Here is an 18777-nt window from a genome sequence, read left to right as displayed (position 1 = left end):
GAAAAGACTAGAGTAAATAATGTGCCTGCATTAAGCAGATAACAGAATGGCTATTAAGAAACTCCCATTGCTAAGCATCATCTGTGCATCCACTGACCAGTCTTGACCCAAACTGCCCCACAGGATTACCCCCTTCCTGGATGCAGCGGTCTTTGAGCAAGTGGGATGATAGCAACAACCACAACGGCTAAAGGAAAATTTTCTTCACACTTTCAAACACGCACCCACACACTCTAAAGCCACGTCACACACTGCATCAGAACTAATCAAAAGTAATTTTTAAATATCAGTTTAGTTGAGAGACGTATTTAACTCAAATCCCACATTTTGGGGGGGCTTTCTTTTTTATAATTATCTCAAATTTTCCCTTTGTGTAAGGAAAATAAATTAGTAAAGTCAACTATATACCTATAAACTAAAAGCAGCAAGACTAGAGAGGTAGTTTTCCATAATAATATCAAAAGGCCTCTACTTGTTTTTATGATGGCAACCACTAAATCAAGATGGAAACGAAGGCAGAGCAGACACTGCATGCTGAAGCAATGAGTGACCAGGAGAGTTAGCAGACCCATGTGCCACTTCTTGGTACTGTAATGATCAATTTAAATATCTCATAAATACTGTTTTTCTTATGACAAGAAGGATCACCTCACCTTGAGAATCTTTACCACTAAACTTATTTTATTTTAAATATGAAAAAGAAAAGTCTGCACATACTTTACCAGGCTCAGACTTCAACTCTTGTCTTATAGATCCTGGATATATATTATTATGATTGGCACAAAGTAAGCATCTTACACTGGAATAAAAACAAACTCTTCACATTAAGTAGTTTGTGGACTGGGGAACTCTAGGCAGAATTACAGAATAAGTATAAATGGTCACATCTCTACTTCTCAAGTTAATTTAGCACACTGTCTCAGTCCCCTCTACAAATGGGGTCAACAATAACCATATCAAAATATTCTGGTAAAAGTAAATTGCTTCAGGTAAGGCTTCTGTGAATACTAGAACATCAGAAATTCCCAATGTTCCAGCTACAGTGTCAGACTAAACACTATAAAGGATTCCTTGATTACTTCAGGTCACTACGAACAGCGGTCACAACATGCCCAGTGCACAGGCTGGCTGATTGCCCTTTCATAAAGCAGCCCCTGGATTACCAAGCATTCTGAGTTCTTGTAAGTGCTCTGTATTATTTATTTATTTATTTATTTATTTATTTATTTATTTAATTTACTCTCTTTATAGCCTGATCCCAGCCCATCCCTCCTCTCCTCCCAGCCCCTCTCTCATGCCCCATTCCTCCATTTCCCCCTCCTTTTTATCAAAGAAGGAGAGGCCCTCAAGGGCTACCAACCCACCCTGGTACCTCATGTTGCAGCAGGACTAAGTGCTTCCTCTCAGCCGGGGTCTGACAAGGGATGCAGTGGCAGGCAGCTGAGCTGAAGGCAGCCCCTGATCCCATTGTTCTCACTACACAATCTTAACCGATTTCAAATTCTGGCTTCCACTTCTTAATGATGGTTAGTGTATGACACACACACCTTGATAAAATTAACTATTTCTAAGACTATCAGCTCCATTGCTGCAGGGAGAATAAACTATCAGGGTGAGGAAGAAGGGCTCTCCTCTGGTCAAAAATGCATGTAGTGATGCACATGTTTTTAAGCTGTTTCTCACTTAGGTTACTACCTTGTTGCCCAGCATCCCTCACCCACACTAGAGCAGTCATTAAGGGATTTTCTGGGTTTGTTTCCTCTTGACAGAATATTTTAGCATTGTATGCGTGAGATTTTTTTAAAATATGGCTCTATTTTGATCTATATTTCAGGTAATATATAATTAAATACCATGAAAGTAATCAATGCATACTGATTTTGATGGAAAATTACAACTTAATATTTGTGTTGGAATATTACATAAATCATTTTTACATAAAAGAAAATTAAGAAACAACATAAAGATGATGCTACTGTCCAATATTTGCTTGTATTATTTATTTATATCTTTTTACACTAGGTCTTGCTATGTTGCCCAAAGGTAATGTAGAGTAAGATTTAATATGATTTACCTCTAATCTTTCTTCATTATATAGTTAATACTAAACCAAAATATTTAAGGTAGGTAAGACATCTAGTTTACTCTCAAATATGTGAATTTACTATAAGTAGTTGATTTCAGTAGTCATAAGCACATTTATTGAAGTATGATGAATACAGTTTATATCCTCTTCCATCTCCCAAATTTAAGGAACCACAAAGGAGCATATAAATAAGAAAAAGCTGTGGATCATGGCAGTGCAAAAAGCAGAGAGCAGAGGCTGGCCCCACAACCAACTAGCAGAACAACACTGCCTCTTAACTACTCTAATTGCTGTAGGCTAGAGTTAAAAATATGGGTGATCTCATTGCACAACTTTACTAAATACTACAACAGCACAATTTATTTTTCTCTTTTTACTTTGGGAAAGGCACCTATCCTTTTAAAGAAACTTACGTTAGTAGGAGTTAAAAATACAATCTAATATATTACAGATAAAGCTGCTGTGAACATGTTTAAATTATTTGAACATAATTATACAGAGCACACATGAATGTTAAGTACTGGAAAACTGCTTTAGCGTGTCTCAGAACTTCTGTTTGTTACAGTTATGACAATGATTTTAGGAGGCTAAGTCAAGTCTAGCACATTTTAACCTCTGCATGTGAGCATCTGCCTCCTGCTTCTTTGAGTAAACAGCACCATTCTTTACTCCCAGTGCCTGTTTGGAAAACAAGCCCTAGGTTATTTGTAGGAGGCAGGTGTTTCCTTACTAGTAAAATCATTTACTCCAGCAGTTTCCTGATTTAGCAGATTACGACACTTCATCAAACAATGACGGTTAGCTTTATGGCCTATTATTTGTTTGATGTTCAAAGATCTGAAGAGCAGGCAACAGCCACCAGAGATCAATAAAGACCATGAGATAATATGTGTGTGCTTAAATTAGGGACAGCATCTGATGCTGTTTCTTCCACCTCAAAGACTAGTGGGATGGTATGCTCCCATCCTGCTGCTTTCACACTGGCATGAGGAAATAATGTCATTCAGATGGCATTTCCTCCTTCTGAACAGATATTCAGAAGCACATTTTATACGGAAAGTTACTGAATGTGCACACCTGTAACATTCCCAAAACAAAAGCCCTATCCATCCAGTTAGCTATCCAGTGACACCGCCCAGGACTGGGTGAGATTTATGTCAGCTCTTTGAGCTGTCAGACAGACATCCCCTCAGGGGGGTACAAGGCATCAAATCTTCAAGGCTTGAGATCACAGCAGGTTTAATAAAGAAAGAAGAGCAGATGCCAATTTAAAATGGGAGATTATGGAATTAATTGTGAAACAAAAAAGGACACACTGAGGAACCTTTTCTTTAATATAAACAGTATCAGTAACATATGCAATATGAACAAACACATATTCTTCTTCTAAAGATTGTTGTTTTAAACAAGTCATGATTACATTGAAAACAAAGTATAGTCTGGTCGTTTTATTTAAAAGTGAAGTCAGCTGATAGCTCCTGGCAATGGAACGGCCCCAGTTACAGTGCCTAACAGAGAGGTTTTAGGTCTCCCTCCAGAGGTGAACTACAAAAGGAATGGCCAGAACTTTATTGATAAAAATGAAATTACAACAAGCATGTAGACAGTGCCTTTTCTGAAAAAAAAAAAAAAAGCACTGATTCCGGACTTGAACTCACAAGGTAACTGAGGAAGGCAAGATGAAAGCCTGACCGCTCCATCTCCACTTTGCATCTGTCTCCTCCTCTTCAGGGGCCACTCAATTACCTCTGCAGTAGTCAGGGTTCCTCACTCGAGGAAAATCTATGTGGGAGCCAGGGCTACCCAACTTCCCTCACTCCCTTTCAAGCTGAAAGCACAAAGCCAAGAAGCACTGGGAGTTCTACTATCGGCTTCGCGCTGTCCTTGTTCTGCACCCCATAAAAGAGCTAACCAGCCTCCAGGCAGTGTTCTGGACGCTGGACTCCAAGAACAGCAGAGCCTGGCAGGACTGAGTTACCCATGGCGGTGAAATGGTACCCTGGGGCAGAAGTCGCCAAGGAACCAGCTTGTCCCCTCAAGCCATAAAGACTTCTTCAGAGTCCTTTGCAAAACTAGACTGAGGTAGTGATCAAGCCAACCACAGCTCGACCAAGACTGCTTCCCTATGCAGACCCCTTGCCGTACCCTAGTGCTTCCTCCATGAGGGCCTGAAGCTCTCATCCATTCAGGAGATGGCACTTGTGGTCAGGGGGCCCCTTTTCCAGCTGCACTGATTAATATCTCTCTCTCTCTCTCTCTCTCTCTCTCTCTCTCTCTCTCTCTCTTTCCCTCCCTCCCTCCCTCCCTCCCTCTTTCCCTCCCTCTCTCCCTCTCCCCCCCCCTCCTCTCCCTCTCTCTCTGCTGTGCACTACTTGTTGGCTCTACAGTGTGTTGGGAGGTGACAAAGCCTGCCTTCTGCAGCTGCTGCAGTGTGGGCTTTGGCCCTAAGCTCCAGTTACAAAATGAATCCTCATGTGTCCTTCCTTCTGTCTGATAATAGAACCTTAGATTACTTGGTGGCTAAAAACTCAAGAAAACGGTAGAAGCAAAGGCTATCTGGGTCTTTCTCTCCATGGAACAATTCTCAGGTGTGCCTTGTTCCTAGACACCAGCCCATCCTTTTCCACCGGCTAGCAGATCAGAGGAAGGCTGACAGAGAGCAACACAGCAGTAGGCCAGAAAGGTGCTCCATAATAGAAGAGAAGCCAGAGGGCTACCCAGGGAACAGTGGATGAACAGTACACCCAGACTAACTAGCCCAGTGCCCTGCACAATGGAGAAGACTTCCAGTAATGTGCAATGTGCGCTCTCTCTCTCTCTCTCTCTCTCTCTCTCTCTCTCTCTCTCTCTCTCTCTCTCCTCCCTCCCTCCCTCCCTCCCTCCCTCTCTCTCTCTCTCTCATCTGTCTGTCTCTCTGGCTCTCCTATCTCTGTCTGTCTCTGTCCCTCTCCCTCCCTTCTTCCCTCCCTCCCTCCTTCTCTCTCTCTCTCTCTCTCTCTCTCTCTCTCTCTCTCTCACACACACACACACACACACACACACACACACAAGCAAAAATATTTAAGAAACTGCATTTCTCAGCAATAAAAACTGAAAATCTTCATTTGAACAAAAGCATTATTTCCTCTTCTTGTTCAGATATCATTTTGTAGATATAAAATATACTAAACACCTTGCAATGAATTGTAATAAAACTGCAGAAGAAAACAATTACAATTATAAAAAGCACACAAACATAGACCAATATGCACCAGAAGAAATCTTTGTAGGTGACGGACATCTCTTGGTGGGCTAAGCTTTTGGAGGGCAGAATGCCTAACTGCTCCCAGCCTCATCCTAGTACTTAACACAATGCCTATTGCAATGGAAGCATTTAAAGAGTATCTACTAAGCAAGTAGGGGAACAAAACAGATGTGTTGCAAAGTCGATTGAGAATGCTACAATACACATCGGGGTTAGCTTTAATTTACATATATTTTAATGGAAGGAATAACCTCATTTTCTACTACATTTTACAAGAGGATTAATTTGACAAATATTAAAAATAAATAATAAACAGTACTAAAACCTGTGTTATTTCAACTCCTTTTACTTCCATGTCTTATAGCAAACCATTTCAGAACTGAGATATCAGTCGCAAATCTGTATCTTGCTGTCTAAAGTATTTTTTTAAAAACCTGTTATTACTGTTAATAGGAATATTTTAAAACATTGATGAAAATATTCTGAATGCTAAGAAACTGTTAAGCTGCATGTAGTCACTGCCTTCACTGTTTCAGGGTTTTTTATTACATATGCAAGTTCTTATTACAGAATAATGCACAGGACTGCAATGTACGTCCCCATAGGGGTGGGTGTTTGTTAGAGGTTCAGTCAATGGTACTCACCCAACAGAGCATAAAAGTAGAGTTTTAATGTTGGCATGATTAATAACTAAACCAAAGAAACTGTTCCTAAACATGAAAACTTCTTACAAACATGAAAATTGATTATATTGCTTAGCAGAGATTAAAACAGAAACAAACAAAAAAAAGCTTTAAGGGAGAGAGTCAATATATTGCTTTAATAAAACAGCTCTCTTTAACTGCTTAAGTTGTTATTTTAAGTGTTTATAATTTCCAACTATATTACCTTTTTCTCATAGATGTCTTTTAAATGCTTTTTCTCCGTGTGAAACTTATTTTCTTGATCCTGTAAATGATAAATGTTTATTTTAGTATGTCTAATATTGCCTCTACAGTCAATAAAATTAGTGACCCGATGAGAGCAATAAATGTACTTGATATCAAATTTTACTTCAGAGTTTTGCATGTCATTTGCTTATCATTAAGAGAGCCCTAGGCACCCAATTTTCTAAGTCACAGAAGGGTGACGAGCAGCTTTACATTACAAGGCATAAAACCTTCACTGCATAGAGGGATTGCTGTCCTCAAGGACAAGGATCACTGTGACGTATAAGATTGTGAGATTAGGAAAGAGTAACTAAGTCAAGATAGCAAGATAACTATGAAGCTACTTCATATCCTCATCCTTGATGCTCTTTGATTGAGAGAAGGAAAGCTATGAGAAAAAGAGGAAGGGGGCAGCAAACCAATAGAGTTTGAGAACTTAAAAGGGAGAAATATTTTAAAGTGATACACTTAAGAGTTTTTTTCCACATCAAACAAAAGTTGACGGCATATAAGACTAACTAAAAAGACTTGTGGAAAGAACAGCAAATAAGACATACATACTTATATACTTTAGTATATCCTGTGTTCACACCAGTGCCCCATGCACATTACTGACAGTATACCATATAATAAACATTAGGACTTTCTTGTTTAAAAATTTAACATATTAAAATATTTAATTTATATATTTTATAAATTTTAATAATTTCATTTCAAATTAGCATATAACAGAATAGATATCATTGTGGCACTTTCCACTTATGTATTTATTTAATCACTTTACAGCCTGATCACACTCTCAATCTCCTCCTGATGATGCCATTTTTGAACAAAGTACACTAGCGGAATTTCCTCCCTCTCCATCCTCCCCACTCCTCTGCTACCCACATCCCCTGTTCTCATCCCTCAGTTTCCTTCCTCTTTCATGGTCCACATGTCCTCTTGCCCAACCCCCACCCTTCCCCTCACCTATCTTTACCACGCCCTGGTCTCCTTTCTTGTTTTTAAGCTTTTACTCATATTCTCCCCCCGCCCCCCCGCCCCGCCCCGCAGCACCACACACACACAGATGCACACACCATGGGCTAGGACCTCCGTACATGTGGCACAGAACATTCAGGGTTTATTTTTCCACATTTGGGTCCCCATGCTTCACATTACAATTTACAAATTCATCTGTTTTCCTAAAAATTTCAACATCGCATTTTTAAAACATTTAAGATTTTATTTCTAAATGAATCTGAAAAAGAGATCTTTGAAAACAACGGCCTTTTATTTTCTATATATTAGCATCTTCGTCTGTTACATAAACGCCAGTCATACCCTCAGAAATGGCTATGTCCACAAGCACGTCTCGTGTTTTTGTGGGCTTTTTTTATGGACTCTCATTTATAAACATAGATCAAGAAAGTAAAGGAACTGGAAGCGCTGACCTCGGTCAGCGCAGGACTCACTTTTTCTTGCTGTTTCCTCTGAAGCTCCGATTCCTGGACCTGCTGTTTTAACTGACAGACGTGCTGCTCTAACTCCTCCATCACACCAGATGTCTAGGAGGATGGAAAAACAGAGAGCAGAGCACTGACTCTTGTACCATCCACACTGCCGGCTAACATGAAGCCCACCGTCTGACCCCTGAAAGTTCAGTCAGGATTTAAGTTATCTATAATCTGAATAAAAAATATTTTAAAGACAATATAAGCTGACATCTATCTTTAAGTATACTGTAAGAATGATATCAAGCTGAACAGTAAGTAGGGGAACATTTAAAGCCAAATATTAATATTTTGAAGTAAAAATGTATCCCAAAATCTGCATAGTAATTAATGCTATGAAAATGTAACAGTGAGTTAAATTTTTATAGAAATTTTTAAATTTTTAAAAATAAGAATAAAATAAACATTTCAAAGCAACACCACTGTGTATGTGCAGTACACTTCAGAAAGCATTCCTAGGAATTTCTTCTTTAAAACTTTAGTGCTTTAGGCAAGAATCTAGAGGAACTGCTCTTAAGAGACATCTAGCACTTTCAGTGTTCTGAACAGCAGCAAATGTTGAGTCTAGTGGCTTAAAGAACAAAATAAAGAAAGGGCTAATTTCCCATGGAAATGACTGGCTGAGACAGTGCTGCCTATGGCTGAGCACCCATGCAGATGTGGCTTCCTACACGTACAATACCTTAGAAGCTGAAAGCGCATGCTCTTGTTTCAGTTGGTTTATGTCAGAATCGTATTTGGTTTTTAATAATTTAACATTTTGCTCATAGTCATTTACAAGATGTTCTTTCTCTTTATGTAGTATGTTATACCTAAAACAATAAGATTAAAAAATTTATATATTTTACAACTAATCACTAAAATCGATATCAACTGAATTCAAATATATGCTCTTTCATTATATGAAATAAGTACCCATATTTTCACAAACTAGCTTCAAACACTATGTTTTTAAGTACTTTTAAAAATATGTAAAGAACCCTGCCTAGGTAGGAACATCATAAACTCTCCTGCACAGGCTGAGGACTCCTGCAGGGCACCCGCCAAGTGAGAGCTCTGGTGCGCAGCCCCTGACTCACTACTTACCTGGTCTTTAGCCCCTGCAACTCACTACATGTCATCTGGTAGCATCTTTCAAGCTCCATTTTTTCTTGGGTCAGTTTTTGCCTCTGTAAATTGCTATTTTCTGCTTCTCCCGTCAGCTGCTGCACGCGGCCCTCTAGTTCTTTGATCATGTGGTTCTAAAAGAACAAGTCGTGGTCAGCAAAGCCTAGCTCTTCAGCCCTATGTGCCAGTAAACACTCTGAAGAGAAATACTGCCTCTAGAATAATAAAAACAAATAAGTCATTTTCAAAATTAGTAAAAAAAAAAGTCTCTAAAGTAACTTTTATATTTGTTTGTTTTTCGAGACAGTGTTTCTTTGTCTCTCTTCTGGAACTGGCTCCGTAGACCAGGCTGGCTTTGAACTCAGAGATCTGCCTGTTTCTGCCTTCCTAGTGTTGGTATTAAAGACATGAGCAACCACCACCCAGCCTAGGCAAATCTTCTAAAAATCGCTTACCTAAAATTAACAGCATGTTTGCATCCGTGCAGCCACTGACTCACTCATGGAATGTGTACTGAGTCTGAAACTCTCCCATGGGCGTAAAGAAGACAAGGCCTGCCCTCAGGCAGACTGCGGTCCCACTGGGCCGCCTCACTATAGGTTAGCCTTGTCTTCTTCACTTAAGGTTTTAATCATGATATTTTAAATGAAATCCATAACTCCCTATTTTAACGCCAGGAATACCACATAACATCAGCATTAGCAAGTATATAGGAATATTTTAATCACATAAATTCTTATTTGTTTCAACCTGTAACAGTTTTTCTATTTCATTTAATGCAGTTCTCTGTTTTTCTAAAGTATTCAAAAACATCATTCAAATAAAGTGACTCTTTTTTATTTGGTCTTTAAGTTATTTTGAATTCTTCACTTTGTCAGGGCTGTATTTAAAGCCTGAATAAAGGTGTTTATGAGCTCCTAAATCCTTTATTCAAAACTGAGCTAAGCCAGCACTAGCTGAGAGACAACTGGTTCTCATTTAACAGCTACATTTCTGATAACTGTAAGGAGGAAAGGTTAGTGTGCCATTGCTTTTCTATTGTCTTGCCGGGACAAAGAGTTTAAACATAACTTGTAAACCCAACCCTCTTTCTCCATATCACCTTTTCTTCATTATAATACTGAGTAGATAGATGAATTAAATTTTAATGCAACAATTTCCAAATATATGAAATTTTAAATGGCACAGTTAAAAAGATGCTGAACTGTCAATCATCAAATTAATGTAAATTAAATTCACAACAATATACTTCTACATAATTACATAATTATTTCTACAATGGATAACATTAAAGATTGTCACCACATCTGACAAGGGCATGAAGCTGTTTCACAGGATACATTTTTTTTAAATGACAGAGCAAATGTGTACTTCATTCTAACCCTGCACCCACTCTGCCTCTGCTAAGCTGCACAGCTCCTTTAAGAAGTTACCCTCACTGTCTGACTGCACTCCAAGCCACCCTCACCTCCTAGATAATGACTGTGTGACACAAAACCAGGAAGGAACCTTTGCTCTCCAATTTTAAATAGTGGAATCAAGGGGATCTGTATTTCTTGTTTGGGGGAGTTGGTGAAAAGGAGACAATATGTTGGAAAAACAGAACTGCAACTCCACCTTAATAACCCTAGGAGAGGAAATTCTGCTTATGGTGGGTGGCTTATAAAACATTGATCTCCCATTAAGAACACCTAAAAGACACAGAAATAGTCTGAAAAAATTAGCAGGAAGTTGTAAGAGGATGTCCAAGGCAGATTGGATATAAGGAAGATGAAGAAGAAAAAAAAAAAACACAAAAAATCAGCCAGTATTTTCTAAGTTGCACACCACCTTCATTTAAAAAAAATTCTAGAGTTATTTTCTAATCTTGGTGATGGGTGAGAACTGGACAAGAAGCTCAAAGCAGAGGGGTGGCCAAGACAGCTGAGGCTTGAAATAGCAAAAGCTCTGAGCAAAACACTGCACAAAGTGAGGATGTGGTTACTATATAGAGATAGGAGGCAATAATTCCAAAGTCAAGACAAAGATTACCCAGGTTAAAAGAACTAAGCAAACGGCCATCATAAACTGTCAGAAAATAACTTAGTTATGAATTAAATAAATCAAGACCTATGAGCTGGGATTGATACAGATAAACCTACAAAGTTTGCTTAAGGAAAAAGGGTCTCTGTCAATAAAAATTGAACACAATAAAGAAGAGGAAGTACTCAGATGAAAGTATAAACTACTTCTTTTATAAGAGAAAGGGACTGGAGAGATGGCTCAGAGGTTAAGAGCATTTGTTCTTCCAAAGGTCCTGAGTTCAATTCCCAGCAACCACATGGTGGCTCACAACCATCTATAATGAGATCTGGTGCCCTCTTCTGGCCTGCAGGCAGAACACTGTACACATAATAAATTTTTTAAAAATCTTAAAAAAAAAAGAGAGAAGGAAAAAAAGATGAGAGAGAAAAATATCACTGTTTCAAGGACAAAAGAGATGGACACTGAAACAGTATTGTGATCTCAAATATTAGGTGTCACTGAAAATTAATAGCAGGGATAAAGTGAACTTGAAATTTTAATTTGGATATTAATCAACTGTTAAAACTTTATGGGACCTAAAACAGATACTTGTGAGTAAGATGTAGTCAACAGCTATGCCTGCTATCAAAGCAGATGCTGAGACTCAGAGAAACTTCGGGGTGGAGCACAGGGAGTCTTATTTCCATAATAAGAGTTGGGGGATGGAAGGACCTGGAGGGGACAGGAGCTCCACAAGACCAATGGAGCCATCAATTCTGGGCAGAAGAGAAGGTGCTGCAGAGACTGATGCACCAATCAAGGGCCATGCATGGTGAGGACGGAGACTCTCTGCTCAGATGTAATAGACAGGCTGCACAGCCTCCTTGAGGGGCCCATAATACGGGGAGTAGAGGCTCCCTCTACATGGACTGTGATGCCTACTCATTAATCACTTCCTCCTGGTGGGGTAGTCTTGCCAGGCCACTGAGGAAGAGGATACAAGCAGTCTAGATGAGACTTGATAGGCTGAGGTCAGATGTTAGGGAAGGAGGGCTCCCCCTTTCTGAGGACTAGGGGAGGAGGAAGGGAGGGAGGGGGACCAAGAGGCAATGAGGGAGGGGGCTACAACTGGGATGTAAAATGAACAAATTAAAAATAATAATACAATTTCAAAAAAGAAAATAACAAATGCTATGAGGATGTGGAGAAACTGAAAATCTTGTATAGTACTGGCAAGAATATTATACTGAGGGAAGTAACTTGAAGCCCCAAAAGAAACTCTGTATCTCCTCATATGCAAATCAATTGCAGGCTGGAATTTTTGGATTAAGTGGCTGTAAGTTGGAGTGTCAGTAGGAGCCACTTAGAAACAAAGGAGCATGAGAGGTTGGGGAGCATCTGTGAGATGAGGGTGAAGACAGTAAAAGCAGAAGGGGGAAGGCTGAAGACACCAAGAGGATGTATGCATGGGTAAGAAGATAGGGGAGTTAACCTGTCTTACTGTCGAAGAATCCTTAAAACAAACAAAAAAAAATCTTTAAATACCATATTCTGTAGGACTCTGAGGTTTTTGAAGACCTTGTCTACCTATTTTACCTTATCTATCTATAGAATCATATCTATCTGTTACGCCTAGGATGTATGTATGACCTGCCCACAACTCCTGGCAACACCCAGCCTACCACATAGAAGATGATGAGCATGTAAAGTGTCAACACGTGCTAGCAAGCAGTAGGCTATTTGACATCCTCCCCAAACTATGAGATAGGAATTACTAACATAACTTTAACTATGAGAAAACTGAAACTTAGCATCATTGTCTTGCCCACACTAGCCTTCTGGCAAAACGGTAAGCTGCAGAATGGAACGTGATTTAAGTATCTTCTGACCCAAACCCACTGTACTGTGTCCATCAGCTCACCACAAAGCAATGGTGCTCTGCTCTGACATCAGAAAGTGAACATGAAGACAGAGTTCGGAGGGAGAGGTCATGTCATGACACAAGCTACAGGAAGAAAAGCAAGATGGCATACTGAAACTACTACCTAAGGGCTCTTTCTCAGCCCAGAAATTCTTTTTGCTGTTAAGGTTTTCTGTTTTTGTTTCTCTTTTTTGTTGTGGTTGTTTATCTGTATGAGTGTTTACCTTCATGTACATATGTTTACCACATGCTTGGCATCTGTGGAGGCCAGATGAGGGCATTAGACCCCCTGGAACTAGCGGGCATTTGTGAACTGCCATGTGGGTGGTAGGAACCAATCCCAGGTCTTTACAAGAGCAGCAAATGTTCTTTACCGCCGAGCCATCTCTTCAGTCCCCTTATTGTTGCTGCTATTAGCTACTGGTTAAGGTAAGATTTGTGTTAAAATGTGATGGCCAGAACATGGTCTTGCATGAGTACCGTATGATAACAAGGTGAGCTGGTGAACCTGCTCATTTCTGAGCTCCTTTACAGCGGCTCACTGCAAGTGAAATAAGACTCAGGAACATTGTAGATAATCTTCAGAGTAGTGACAGTAACAACCCAGGATCACAAAATTCCCCTTAGCTCATGCATTAACCAATCAGGTCTTGAATATACACACACACACACACACACACACACACACACACACACACACACACACACACCCTGGACGGCTTAGCTTAATGTCAAAAGATATCAGTTTTAAAATACAACTAAAGTCGGGCGTGGTGGCGCACACCTTTAATCCCAGCACTTGGGAGGCAGAGGCAGGTAGATCGCTGTGAGTTCCAGGCCAGCCTGGTCTACAAAGTGAGTCCAGGACAGCCAGGGCTACACAGAGAGAGCCTGTCTCAAAAACAAAAACAAAAACAAAACAAACAAAACAAAAAACCAACAACAAAAATAATCTTCAAAAATAAATCAGGTTTTTAATTATTTATTGTAGGTGTCTGTGCCCCCTGCCCTATACATTTGGTAGAGGTGCCTACAGAAAACAAAACAGTGGAGTTATGTAAGATCCACTGGAGAAGTTGTGAGCAAACCAACATCAGTGCTGGGAACCAAATTTGGGTCCTTTGGAAAAGCAGTAAGCCCTCTCACCACGGAGCCAATCTGTCTATCCCCAAGCAATCCACTTAAAAATGTAAAGAGGACGAAGCAGTGACTCGTAGGTAAGAACACCGGCTGATCTTGCAGTTCTCAGACCCCACATGGTGGGTCACAACTACCGACACAGAACTCCAGTTCTGAGGGATCCAGTGTTCTTTTCTGGCCTCCATGAGCTCCCAGCTGTAGTGGAAGTTTTGGGTTTTTTTTTTTTTTCTTTTTTTTAAGTTTTGGTTTCCTTAAAAACTCAGTTATGTTCTTGTTTTAATCCCAAATGCAGGATATGGGACTGCCTTATTTTATCCATAGCTGATAACGGCCTCATGCAGGGTGAGGTGTTTGCCAGTTAGATATAGTTTAATTCTGAGGACTCAGAGAGGGTAAAAACACGAGCGCCCAGAAAGACAAAGCTAGGGCTTCTCTTTTCTGCTGTTGCTAGACTGCTAGATATCCTGAGGACTGAGATTGGTATTTCCCAAAGATCCCAACAACCCTTGTCAGCAGGAAGTAGCTAAGAGACCTATGTCCCCTTAAAAATGGCACCTACACTCAGCATTCACATGATGCACATACACACATGTAGATTCAAGTACATAAAAATAAATAACATTTTTAAAATGTATATACCTAGAATGCTCTAGAAATAAAAATCCCGAAGTCATTACCCATCCCACCTTTTAAGTGGCAATATTAGCAGGTCTTTTAACTCAAATTTCATTCAGTATCTCAACTATAAACAGTATAACAACTAAAATTTAAATCATCTCAACCTAAAATACTCAGTATTATATTTTCTGTTCTGGGTTTATTATGATTTCTGGAGGCTGATTTTTTTTTTTTAAATTCCACCAAATTATGTTTATCTTTATATAACAATCCCTATTCTGGACTCATAAAATTATATAAAATAATAGACTCCAAATTACTTCATAAATAATGGGGATAGAAACAATTAACCCCCTACCAGTCCCTACGTATGGAAGTCAGAATATTCTCCAGGTTCAACATGCAGCTCATATCAGAGATCCACACTAACTGCAACACACCTAAGACCATATTTCATAGGATTATCGAAGATTGTTTCTTCAGAGAACCCCTTAGCAAATAATTCAAACAAGATGTAAGTAAAATATAGATGATTGTTAGGTAGTAAATAGGTAGGTAGACATGCAGATAGAAGATAGATGATTGATGGGCAGATAAATAGATAGATAAAGAGGCAGGCAGGCAGATGACAATTCCAAGAACAACAAATGAACAAAAACAGTCTACGTGGAGGATTGACAGAAATTATGTGGTTCTGAGCCAGAGTCAAATAGAATAATTACTGTGGGGCTGGGGAGCTGTAGAAGTGGGGGAGCCACAGAACTGGGGAAGCCAGCCTAGAGCAAGAGTGAGCATGTCCAAACCCCAGAAATCTCATCCTGAGATCAGAAGGAATAGGAGCCTTCCTTCCGCAGACCTGAGTATCCCAGAGCACATAGCCCTGCGTCCCCGCCTTTGTTGCCCCCCTGGAATAGGTCATATAGCCAGGTTAAATTTCCTCTCTCCTTATAAGGTAATGCCCAGCAACACCTGGAATTCCTCTTCTTGCAAATAAGGCACCCATAACACCCTGCCTCCAGCCAGTGATGTATGCTCACCCTGAAAGTCTCTACCCTCCCCCAAAGGCTTAAGTACACTTTGCTCTCCCCCATTAAACAAGCTGTCTCTCTCCTAAGAAGTCTGTTTCTAGTCATGCTCACCACCACCAGAGGCCTCTTTACTCCCAGCTGTTCTTGCCTCACTTCCCCTCTCCAAATCCACCAGGTAATCCATCGCTAGGGGCAGGGAAGCAGAGTCTGGACGGCAAATTATCAGTAAGGAGACGAAGAATGGAAGTCAGGAAAAGGATTCAGAAATAGAAAAAAGATTAAAGCAACCACTAGGAGAAGGGGGAGGAGAGGTGAGCCAAAAAAAACAGAAACGGACAAAGATAACCATTACAATTCTTGAGAGAGAACACTTGCAGAGACCTAACAATTGGTAAAGGTTGCCATGATTTCTGAGATGCAGACAGGTATTGATATTAAGTCAAAGCTTCCTCTGCATTAAGATCTATATTTAATGGACTAACATTTGAGTGCAAAATGTCATTAACTTCTTAAATTAAGAAGGAAAATGTGTGATGTCAGCTCTTTATCTACCTTAAATTCTGAGCACATACTGTTTTTACACAATTCTACACTCAAGTGAGGATTTTTCTTCTTCTTGGTTTTTCAAGACAGGGTTTCTTTGTGTAGCCTTGGCTGTCCTGGACTCACTTTGTAGACCAGGCTAGACTCAAATTCACAGAGATCCGCCTGCCTCTGCCTTCCTGAGTGCTAGGATTACAGGCATGGGCCATAGTGCCCAGCTAAGTGAATAATTTTTAAGTACATAATGTCAAAAGAAAAAGGGAGGAGTAAATACAGTATGGATGACTGAAAAAGTCAAATCTAAAAAATAAACCATATTGTCCTGATTTTTTTTTTTGTTAACTTGCCACAAGCTAGTTATCTGAAATGAGAAACCTCAATTGAGGAAATGCTTCCATAAGATCCAGCTGTAAGTTATTTTATTTTAATTAGTTATTAATAGGTGAGTGGTGCCATCCCTGGGCTGGCGGTTCTGGGTTCTATAAGAGGATCCATATAATTTGAGAACTCTATAATCTGAGCAAGCCATGATGAGCAAGCTGGTAGGCAGCACTCCTCCATGGCCTCTGCATCGGCTCCTGCCTTCAGGCTCTGGCCTATTGGAGCTCCTGTCCTGACTTCCTTCAATGATGGACCACAATGGGGAAGTGAAAGGCAAAGAAATTCCTCCCTCGCCAACTTGCTTTGGCTATGGTGTTTCATCACAGCAATAAAAACCCAAACTAAGATGTTGAGGGTTGGTCTGGTGCTCTGTGTACTCAGATACTGACTTCTATGCCCTGAGATCTGCTTGGTCTGGACATGGACATTGTCACATACTCTGAGCAATGTTTTATAAACTTTGCTCCCCAATTATCTCTGACTGGTTAATTAAAAAAGCTCGACAGCCTGCAATTGGGCCTAGGAGAGGTTGGTGAAGCTTCTGTTCCCAGACTTGGGGTCTCAAATAGGGTTCACAAAGGGAGGGGAAGATGGAGAGAAAAGGTGTGGCCTTGTGGAGCAGATGGAATCCAGACAGCACCAATATTGGCAAGTAACTTGGGATGTGTGACTTGGAAGTACCCAGACTAGCATAGAAAACTAGTATAAATCATATCTGCCCAGTTACTGAGCTTACAGCTTATTAAATAAGTATAATAAGTCTCCGTGTCTTTTATTTGGGAGCTAGAATGGGTGAATAGAAAAAGCCTCCAAATTAATAAATTTTTACAATACTAAGACACCTATAACATACAAGTCTTTGTATAAATATACATATATAAAGAATTTTTCTCATTTGGGCTGACAATGTTCTTACCAATAGACAAAGACAATCTAACAAAACCCCAATACAAAGCATGAGAATTCCTCTTTTGAGGTTTTGATCAGTTTTGTCCAAGAATCTCCCAAACATTACAGAGAACTGCTGTGGCTCTTGATTGCTCCCACAGAAGTGGAAGGTATGAGTCCTTACAGTTGAAGATACCATAGACTTCAGCACAGGGGCTCCTGGCCTGGAACTGACCTAAATGCCTCCTCCCCAGAGCTAGCCTTCATGGTACCAGAAGGAGCCAAGCAAGCTTCCAAAGGAAGAGAACAACCAATAGCCCCACACAGCTATGACACCTGTGCATCACACGCACAGCAAGACAATACTAAGAGTGCACTAGTGGTGACTAACAGCTCTCTGGCTGGACTTAAGACCCACTCGACATGAGGTAAAACATGCCTGGTACTGGAGACCTAGCCAACTAGCTATGGCGAGTGAAGTCATGGATGGATGGTGGAGGAGAACCTATAGCCATCACGTTACTAAACCAGCATGACCCGTAGCGACATTCTAAGTAACTGTCCTTACACCCACAGGTAAGTGTGGTCCTCGTCTAGGAAACTTCTCGTAACAGATCACTACAGAAAACCTCAACCAATCAAAATGCAAAGTTGTAAAGGCAAGCCCCAAGATGACATGAGTTTGGAAGATGGCAAGGAGTAGTAAATGGGAAGGTTTGGAGAGAAAACAGGAAGAGGAAATGAAGTTATATTATAATATAAAAACTAAAAGAAATTAAGAAGAAAAAACCAACAGGCATGAATGAAGTGCCTTAAGGACAACAACAATTGGCCAGAGCCATCTTGGAAAGACTAAAGTGGGATATATGAAAGTGTTGAATGAATACAAAATAGTTGCGCCCTAAAACTGAGATAAAAAATATGGAAGAGAGGATGCTGATGATGCACATTCCTGTTCTGCAGGCTGAGGAAGACAAGACAGGGAATTCAGTGGTATGCAAAGGAAGTAGGGATAGATTCTGTGACTGTAGGAGGAGAGGTTACCTTAGATACACAAAAATTAGGAGTTCCTGCTTGGCTTGGAACAGTAGGTTACACTTCTTAAATAAATACCATTTATAAGCAGAAATTACTATGGATATTAGAGTAGAAACGCAGCTCTTGATCATGTGAAAATTTGCATTTCACAGATATGGAGCAGGAGAAGACAGAGAGAGCAACTGATAAGTAATTCAGAGAATCCAGAGAGGAGGCAACAGTGGCCTGAACTCCACTGGTAACCGTGGAAACGGAAGGGAAGAGAGGAGATCCAGGGAAAACTTCAGAGAAGTACAAGAATGATTCAGGAGAAAAAGGAAAAAGAACTAAATAAGGCAAGAGGCGGCAAGAAGCACA

The 18777-nt window shown here is 40.1% G+C and overlaps 1 protein-coding gene across 3 annotated transcripts in view; it reads right to left on the bottom strand.

The window, feature by feature from the left end:
• CEP112 (centrosomal protein 112) overlaps positions 1–18777 on the bottom strand; it is a 391861-nt gene that overhangs the window by 289738 nt on the left and 83346 nt on the right. For all 3 annotated transcript variants that reach the window (XM_084751376.1, XM_084751377.1, XM_084751378.1), the window contains 4 exons: positions 8839–8993; positions 8435–8564; positions 7714–7806; positions 6219–6278 (listed from right to left, as the gene is read on the bottom strand). In XM_084751376.1, coding sequence (XP_084607502.1) covers positions 6219–6278; positions 7714–7806; positions 8435–8564; positions 8839–8993 — 438 coding nt within the window. The remainder of the gene's footprint in view (positions 1–6218; positions 6279–7713; positions 7807–8434; positions 8565–8838; positions 8994–18777) is intronic.

Source organism: Acomys minous (genome assembly GCF_964271855.1).
Source record: "Acomys minous genome assembly, chromosome: 12".
Classification (NCBI taxonomy): Eukaryota; Metazoa; Chordata; class Mammalia; order Rodentia; family Muridae; genus Acomys; species Acomys minous.
Note: the sequence above shows the minus strand (reverse complement) of the source record. Positions and strands in the feature narration are given on the sequence as shown.